We start from the raw sequence: 8,750 nt of genomic DNA, 5'->3' as shown, positions 1-8,750 counted from the left end.
CAATAGAGTGCAATAAATTGCTGCCAGTGATTCATTTTTTTGTATGTCAAATAACAATTTTTCTGCGTTGTAACTTCATCATTTTCCTTTCCCTTCTACACGTTAACCTATGGCAATGTTAGACATCCGGTGAACCTTCGCCTTATAATATATGAAGTATATTATAACTCAAGACAGAGTAAATAGTAATTGTATTCGATTTATTTAGGCGTCAAATACGACAACCCTCACAAAAGAATCAAGAGCAAGAAAAGCGAAGATGAAGCCAAAAATGTAGTTGGCTCTTTTATCTGTCATAATTTGTCCATCAGTCGTCTCAAGTGAAGTTAATGATAGGAGAAATACAATTCCCATAGTAACTGTAGTTTTTTCTGGCGCTTAATCGGTTGTCCCTTCTACAACCCAAAAATCAGCCAAAAAATGCTATTGAGTTCCTAAACCGCCATCTTTTTCTGCAAAGGAAACAAGGAGTGGCCCGCCGTCGATGATAAGTGATACCTCTTATAGGGTAAATCTCAATTTTTATTATTTAGAGTATCTTTTTTATTACTCCAACTAACAGAATACTTTAACAGCATTCAATAAAAAGAAAGCTTATTGTCCAAGATTCTAAAATTATAAAAGCTCGCTCTTTTGTTACCTGTTTCTGCCTCTGTTTCAATAGTTGCAGAAATTTTGAAGCTTCCTCAGATTGTTTATTGTGTATTTGACCTTTTGGATCGAGTGCATCAAGTTTTTGAGGGCATCGTATGGATTTCAGAAAACATCATTTACAGCAACATCAAAAAAAGTTTGTTTTATTAAACGCATGCTCCAAAACTTTAAGCCGAATAAATTGCTCAAGAGCCCCTGATATGCATTGAATTGCTTTTCTGTCATAATCTCGTATATTTCTGAAAATAAACAGATAAGCACGGCATTCTTGAGTTGTTTATCCGATAGGATCATTTGGGATTCAGTCTGAGATTCTAAGGCTTGAGATAAAAGTACAAAATGGCGCCACAAAAGCTTTAAATTAAAAAGTGTGCCTCTCATGAGAAAAGTCACTGTGGTGTTCATATATGAATATTAAGACGATCTTCCTGATAGTTATTCTAAATCAGCCTTTTTCTTTTGATCAATCGAGATAACCAACGTTGTCTTCGAGAAGAAAATAGTTATTCTTTTTATTACGGCTGTTCTATTGGGGTTTTCCTTTTTTAAAATCATTGACCACACGTTGGTAAAGCTTATCGTCCATCATGACTTCAGCGGCAGTGAGAGCTAAACATTTAGCAGCGCGAAGGGTATCTTGATGAGCAATGGGGAGTCTAGCAGCAGCAGCAAATTCCTTGGTATGATTAGCGGCAGTTGTATGAATACCATAAGCGGGATGAATAGTAGGCACAACGTAACTAAAATTGCCCATATCTGTACTTCCGGTACTAGTCTGTTCTTCATCAACACGAGGTGCATAGACAATGCCTTCTTCTTCCATATAACTCTTATAACGGGCTGTCATAGCATCATTCATGAATACATCCTCAACGGGTCCCAACTTACCCCATTGTAATTTATAGTTACAACCTGTGGCAAGCGCTGCTGCTTTAAAGCAGTTTTCCACACGGGGTTTTAAATCGTTTAATTGGTTTCGTGTGATAGAACGGGCATAAAAGTGAGCGGAGGCATAAGCTGGGATGACATTAGGAGATGAACCACCTTCTGTGATAATTCCATGGAGTCTAAAAAAATGAGTTCAGTTATCTGGAATATGTATACAAAAAACACATGAACATTACCTGTCTGTGGGTATAGTTTGTTGTCTTAATAATCCTATGTTATCGAAAGATTGCATTAAAGCATCCACAGCATTGACACCGTTCCAAGGAGCCATACCAGCATGAGAAGCCTTACCAAAAAATTCAACATCAAGCGAATCTAAAGCCAACATTCTACCGTACAGGCCATCGTCAGCAAAAGGGTGCTAATATGTAATCATTTAACAAAAGGGCTGGTGTATGTTTAAAATGTAACTTACAAGCATCATGGAGTAATCCACAGTATTTTGAAGAATACCCTCCTTTACAAAATTAATCTTTCCGCTGGTAGTTTCTTCAGCAGGAGTACCGAAAAGAACAACGGTCCCTTGTACCAAGTTATGTTCCAGCAAAGTTTTAAAAGCAAGGGCACAAGCAAGACCTTGCACAGTAATAATGTTGTGACCACATGCATGCCCGACACTATAACAAAGAGATTAGGGGGGCGGGAGGAATGACAAGATGGAAGTATATTTACCCAGGTAAAGCATCGTATTCACAAACGAAGCCAACACGTCTACCGGAGCCATTTGAGAAGGAAGCCATGAACGCAGTGTCTAAACCGGCAGCCTTATAAGTCATGTTGAAACCTTTGGATTCGAGATAAGTTGTCAACAGGCCGTAAGCATGATACTCTTTGTTTCCTAATTCAGGATCATTATGAATCTACAAAAAGAAAAAGGAATTACTAATAAGCAGTGAAACAAAGGCGCTAGTCTTTACCTTGATACTGATTTCTCGGAGTTCTTGGTCGAGACTCTTAATGGTATGGTTAATAGACTGTTTAATATCGTTATTCATATTAGAGAGAATGAAAGAAATATATATATATATAAAAAAAAAAGGGTCTGAAGTGTTTTAAATGAACTGTCCTCCGAGCAGCCGGTGATGTTAAAACATGAATTAGATTTCCGAAGACTTAGATTGCCTGTTTTATTTTACTCAAATATTTTGAGTTACAAAATATATGCCAATAAATTTGTCCCTGACAGGTCAATCTTCGAGCATTTAGAAATCGATTTCTTTAGTATAAATCAGCATGGAAACATATTTTTTACATGTCGCCTAATATAGTCTTTTTTAAGGCAAACCAAATAAGGCGTGTATAAATAGATGCCGCTAACAGGTTACACGAGTAGATGAAGTAGAAACTGATAAGAATTTTTACTCACACAGAATACAGATACGTTGCCTCACAATGTTAATATTTCTTGGACAATAAGGAATCAGTCTTTTGGACAAATTCAAAATAAATAGTACAACTATAGCGATATATATGACGAAAAACTATTACATTTTTCTTTTATTTTAACAATCCTTGTTGATCTTTGACCTTGTTCCCTCAAATAGTTTGATATCAGACTAAAACCTAAAATCGATGCCGTGTCCTGTTAGATGTTCTTTTTCTATCAACTAAACAGGCTTCGGTTTTACATCTAAAAAAAGTAATCAGATATGTATTTTTACCCTATTTTTATTACCACCAGAATGGATCGTAGCGTAATACATTATGGAATCTTTCTTCGTCAATTGGTAATTTTTCAAAAATTCTGCGTTTCATTTAACGAACAAACGGGACAGCACGTTGACGTTTTATATTTCCTAATTATGTAGATAGTAGAGAGACATTTTATTTTCGGATACTTTAATAGACCCTTAATCCTTATTGGTTCTTAGTCTTCGAATTTAGGACGGATCAGTCCCCAACGACAAGAACAGAGTATCCTTTCGGAAATTGCTCCTCATATTCTTTGCAACCACGAATCGCACTTGTAGTTTATTTTCGATATAAATTTCATTTGATGAAACGATAAAAGAGGAGCCTCGAAATCATAACGTACACTTGTTGCTTAACTTTAACCTGCTTGCCTTGGCTTCTTCTTTTTTTAAGAATTGCTCTTTGCCCAATCAGGTAGTTGTATTTTCCATAATGTTCGAGGTACCATTGTCTTGATTCGTCAGCCTCTGGGTAAGATGCTTAGTTAACGGAAGGAAAGTGATAAGCATCAAAATAAGAAATTCTAGGAGGGACATCATGAAGAAGTGCTGCGAACATTCAACGCTTTGCGTAATAAATATAAACGAGTTTTTAACTACAGAATCCAAAATATTAGGGTAATATACAAAGGTTTCTTCTGAGGCTTCATTCAAATGACACCTTCTTAACTGTGTTATATTTAGTCATATTGCTTCCCGGTACGAGACAAGCAACATCTTACAAGGAAATACGGACAGTTGACGTTTTGCGATTTAGTAGAATCTGGTTACAATTTATTTCTTAAATACCTTATGTTGTGATCGAGCTTATATACAGATATAACTCTATCATCAATTCTTTCTTTCTTATTTGATAACCTTTCTATAAATCATTATTGCATTACTCTTTAAATCAAATACATGCTATTACACTCTATTTACTACGCATTGATTACTCATCAACATATAGAAAACAATAGTCATACATTTATTCCAGATAATACAATCCAATGATATGATCGCTCGTCAATAACAAGATTCTCGAAGGTACCATGAGATGCTCAATCTTCAATTGACAATACGCCTATTGTATATTTGACAGGTTTCACTTTAATGATTGATATTCAGCCAGCCTGAATATGTATATAAAGAACCCAATTTATTGTATAATAAAGACTTTAGTTTATTTTTGCAGTTTGATAATTTTACTTCGTCAAATTTCTTTATTTTATTCTTAATCTGTTGTTTTATCTCTCGAATTTCTCACCTTAGCCATCGAGATTTCTTGCCTCTTTGGTGTTTGTAAATCGAAACTAATGAGGATCCCCTATTGTAATTGTTTATTTCGTACAAGTTTAATATCTTGACGCCCGGAATCATAAAAAATACATCTGCCTTTACTTTTTATAAGCTGTTCTACTTTTAGGTCTTCAACGTACATTAAACTTTCTTCCTCATCAATTGGTTGGTTGTTTTTTGGTTTTTTATCTGTACTACTGCTGGATTTCTCGGATGTAATCGCAACATTCATTTTTTGGTGGCGTCCAAATTCAAAACTTTCTATTCCCTAAATGCCCTGAGTTTCATATTCAAAACTCTATTCTAAATAGCAAATAGCAATTTCTTCTTCGAATGACTTCGGACCAAATATATGGGAGTTTAATGTATTTATGATAATGTACATACGAGTAGACCATGTATGCAGTAGAACAGCGATAAGTGACCTATAAAACGTTTTTCTTCAATAATTTTAGTAGCTGGCCACGTTTGTAGAGGGTCTTCATGTAAGTTAGAGGATTTCCTTTAAGATTCTAATGAATCGAGCTGCTTGAAAATGTCTTTCAAGTTGTATCGTTACTATAAAACTGCGAGTTTAATTTCACTTAAATTTTGATATTTTGGCGAGACTTCTCTGTCAAAGCATTAATAAATTATGCCTTTTTACTTTCATCCCAATCCCGTTACGTTTATCTGAACTTTCTATTGTTTTGATGTCTTTATTTAACGAAAACACCTCTTACCCTTCTGACGATAATTTTCAGGAACCCTTCCTCTTTCGAACCAGAAGAAATTTTGAAATCGTCAACGATGTAGATGATCTTAACGATGATCTCAACGAAGATCTCGAAGACGAAATTTTAGAAGTTTCGGCTAGTTAAATACCGGTGTTTCAGACTCACTGATCTGGGACAACGTTAACTGAAAACAATTCTACCGAGTAGTATTCATTTAATCCAAGGCGGGAAAAAAAAGTGTAGATCTATTCCAAAACCAGAAAGGTTGACTCAGCATTAAAACCCAAGAGAGTTGTGAAATAAAAAAAAGGATCAATTATTTTATAACAGCAGAGTTCTTTGCGTATTTTCACTTCGAATAACGATATACTTTTATCTCATTATTTCTCCAATGTATTATTTTTGTCAAATAACACAATTTCATTCTATTCTATACTACTCTCGATAGAAAAATTATTTATGACAACGTTCTGGAACGAAAAACAGTCTTTAAAGCAGACAGTAAGTTGGACACTTGGGGCAATGTGGTCGATTTTCATAAAAAAAAAAGGATTCAAGGTTCAGGGACCGAATATGTCTTAAAGGTTTCAAGGTACGATTAAAACTGATGGGGTTGGAGTTTCTATCCTAAAACAGAATACGAATGTGGGCAAAAAACAGTCAAGTATGAAGAATAAGATGGATGTGGGTGATCAAGTGGTAGATTATATCAAAAAAGTGAGCCCAAAAGATCTGAAAAAGCACAAAGACGATTATGTAACAATTGATCCTGGGAGACGTTATATTCTACTTTGCATGAAATAAACAGGCACAAAGAAGCAGTCTTCGTTTTTGACATATACACAATCTACAAGAAGTAAGCTGGAGAGGCATTTCAAGATAGTTGTCCAACTACATGTGTTGGGTTTCAAAAGAACAGGAGCCTTTTTTGGACAAAACCTCCTTATTTATCAAACAATGAAAATAAACTCTCATAACAAAATCAATCAACACAGTAAAGGGCAATCAACCTCTCCCCCCCCCCCTTTTTTTTTTTTTTTTTTTTGCTATAGACAAAAGAAGAGCTAATAGTATGTCAGGATGTATATTGGCTAGGACCTTACATGATCACTTCAATAAGTTTGCTTGATCAAAATATGACATTTATGATGATATTATATGTAGTTCAAAATAATTGCTTTTGTTAATTACCGTTGATATATATAAAAAAAACACTAAAGAATTTTATTGTTATATTTAAGCGAATGCCGCCAATAAATTAATTCAAATCTCGCAGTAAAGACAGTATCTCTCCTTTTTCCCCCTTTCTTTTTCTCTTTCTTTTTCTTTTCACCAATGTCAAACCAAGTAAAATCACCGCATCGTTCAAGTGTAGAAGACGAAGAGCAACCATTTACGCCGTGTACTCGTTTGTCAAGGCTGACAGTTGAATCACTAAGCAATAGAGATAATCGTCATAAGAAATCTCATTTATACCAAACACCCACCAATTTGATGGATAGACTGTCTGAGGCATCTGGTAAAAAATTAGCCTCCGCAGCACCACATCGCAACCTAGTCATGTTTTTTGGGTCTGATCGAATTAGCATGAATAGCAAGTCCAAGGACAGCGTAATTTCTGAGGATGAAGATTCTGACGGAGATTTGTTTTCGTCAGCACTTTATCCTTTGTCTTCTCCTGATCGACCATTTACAAAAAAATCAATATTTGACGACGAATTCATTGGCTCGAGTCCGCTGGAAGTGAGCATATCAAGAAAACAGTTTAGCTTTGACGAAGATGAGGAGGAGGAGGAGGAGGAAGAGGAGGATCATTATGATCCCAGTAGCTCATGGTTGTCTCAGCTCTTTTACAGTACAGAATCCGACCAATCTATCAAAGTGGAGGGAGTAGAAGAGACAGAAGAAGAAGATGAATCAGAAAATCGACAGCCTCGTTTATGGAAAGGAGGAATAGATCAAACAACTCAAGCGCTACCTTTTGAAGGAAAACACAGTGCCCAAGCACGATCACCATTACAAGAGATTCTTTGGGAAGGAGAATTGCCCGCCAAAAAGAAGTTATTATTGGCAAGTGGCAAAATCCAAAAAATGCGATATATGCGTGCACTATCCCCTACACGGCTAACACAACGTAGGTGTAAAGAGCCGCCTAAAAGCATCGATTAATCAGCCTTTGTGCAGTTAGCTATACCCTTACATTACTCTGTAATGATTTTTATAATAATTTTTACAATAGTTTTTATTTTATTGTACTCCCTTCTGTCATTCTTCTTTTATTTTCATCCAATAAAATATGTGTTGGGAATGTTTTCTTTTAATCTTGAAAAAGGAAAAAAAAACATTCTTTCTTATGTTCTGAACCCTATCTCTCCACAAATAGTTAATCATTTCTAACGTTTACGTTCAATAGTGTAGCATTTCTTTATATCAGTCAAGTCACCTAAATTCACGGTTGGTATAAAAATAATGACGGGAAGTCTTTAGATCAAGCTTCCATAACAAAAGCTCTTTTGTTTATATATCATTGTGACAAATGGAAACAAAAACAATCTCTGAATTTGCTACAATTGCACTCCATGAATACATGTCATATGAGATATATGACTTTGATAAGCCCATTGAAACATTGCTACCTACAGTTACCATCAATATCCTGCTGTATTATGTAATACTGGGTAATACATCTCACTACGTGGTTGCCAGTATATCATTGGTGAATGAAATAGCAAAGAGACAAAACTACAAAAAATCGGGACTAAACTAAAAAGTGAAATTCAACTTGAGACATATGGCTAACAGTAGCTCGTATTCAGAATTGCTGTTCGTTATTGTTTCATTACAGTTTTCACATTTATAATTCAATGTTAATTTTTTTTCAGACGAATCAAAATTTACTTTCAGACATTGACTTACCTTTTTTGGACAAAATAAATAAAAAATCAGACAAATGAAATTTAGTTTTCGGATAATTTCATAAGTTACTCTAAGGCTTACCTGTAAAATCTTTAAACCTTCTCCTCACTTGAGTGAGACGAGGTAACCACACTGGAGGTGGCGTTTAGTCTTTTAAAGACAGTTGGTCGGCCTTGGCCATCCCAACTGGATTGAGATATAGCAAGCATATTTTTTGCAGCCATCACATCACGATTCCAAAAAATATTGCATCGTTTACAAATCAATATTTGATGGATGTGTGAGGATTTTTCGTCAGTACCGCACCTCATGTTTTTTAAATCCTTACTAAAACAAGAATTGCATGTCTATAAAACTATAACTTTAGTCGAAGGTATTGATAAACATTAATATACTAACCTTTGATGTTTTAAACTCGTTAATATCAACAAGAAGTAACTCTCCAAGCTTCTTCCTTCTTTTCAATTGTCGATAAAGCTTGTCCGTTACACCGGAGCGTAAACCCTTAAACTTTGTTTGGCTTTTGTTATTAAGTCCATCGCCAAAG

At 35.2% G+C, this 8,750-nt stretch overlaps 3 protein-coding genes across 3 annotated transcripts; 2 read left to right on the top strand and 1 right to left on the bottom strand.

Annotated features, from left to right (window-relative positions):
- Positions 1-1,180: 1,180 nt before the first annotated feature.
- EV154DRAFT_427563 (uncharacterized protein) lies at positions 1,181-2,597 on the bottom strand (the record flags this gene model as incomplete). The annotated part of the gene is made up of 5 exons (XM_051596363.1): positions 1,181-1,721; positions 1,779-1,963; positions 2,018-2,219; positions 2,275-2,462; positions 2,520-2,597. 5 exons carry the CDS (start codon positions 2,595-2,597, stop codon positions 1,181-1,183), a joined length of 1,194 nt encoding a protein of 397 aa, XP_051453744.1.
- Positions 2,598-5,869: 3,272 nt separating this feature from the next.
- EV154DRAFT_427614 (uncharacterized protein) lies at positions 5,870-6,091 on the top strand (the record flags this gene model as incomplete). The annotated part of the gene is made up of 1 exon (XM_051596367.1): positions 5,870-6,091. A coding segment is annotated over one exon (222 nt), but the record flags the coding sequence as incomplete, so codon positions are not given.
- Positions 6,092-6,622: 531 nt separating this feature from the next.
- Positions 6,623-7,456, top strand: EV154DRAFT_574389 (uncharacterized protein; the record flags this gene model as incomplete). Its single annotated transcript, XM_051606426.1, has 1 exon — positions 6,623-7,456. One exon carries the CDS (start codon positions 6,623-6,625, stop codon positions 7,454-7,456), a length of 834 nt encoding a protein of 277 aa, XP_051453742.1.
- Between the last annotated feature and the right edge of the window lie 1,294 nt (positions 7,457-8,750).

This window comes from Mucor mucedo, assembly GCF_025094135.1.
Source record: "Mucor mucedo strain NRRL 3635 chromosome Unknown EV154scaffold_110, whole genome shotgun sequence".
Taxonomy (NCBI): Eukaryota; Fungi; Mucoromycota; class Mucoromycetes; order Mucorales; family Mucoraceae; genus Mucor; species Mucor mucedo.
Note: the sequence above shows the minus strand (reverse complement) of the source record. Positions and strands in the feature narration are given on the sequence as shown.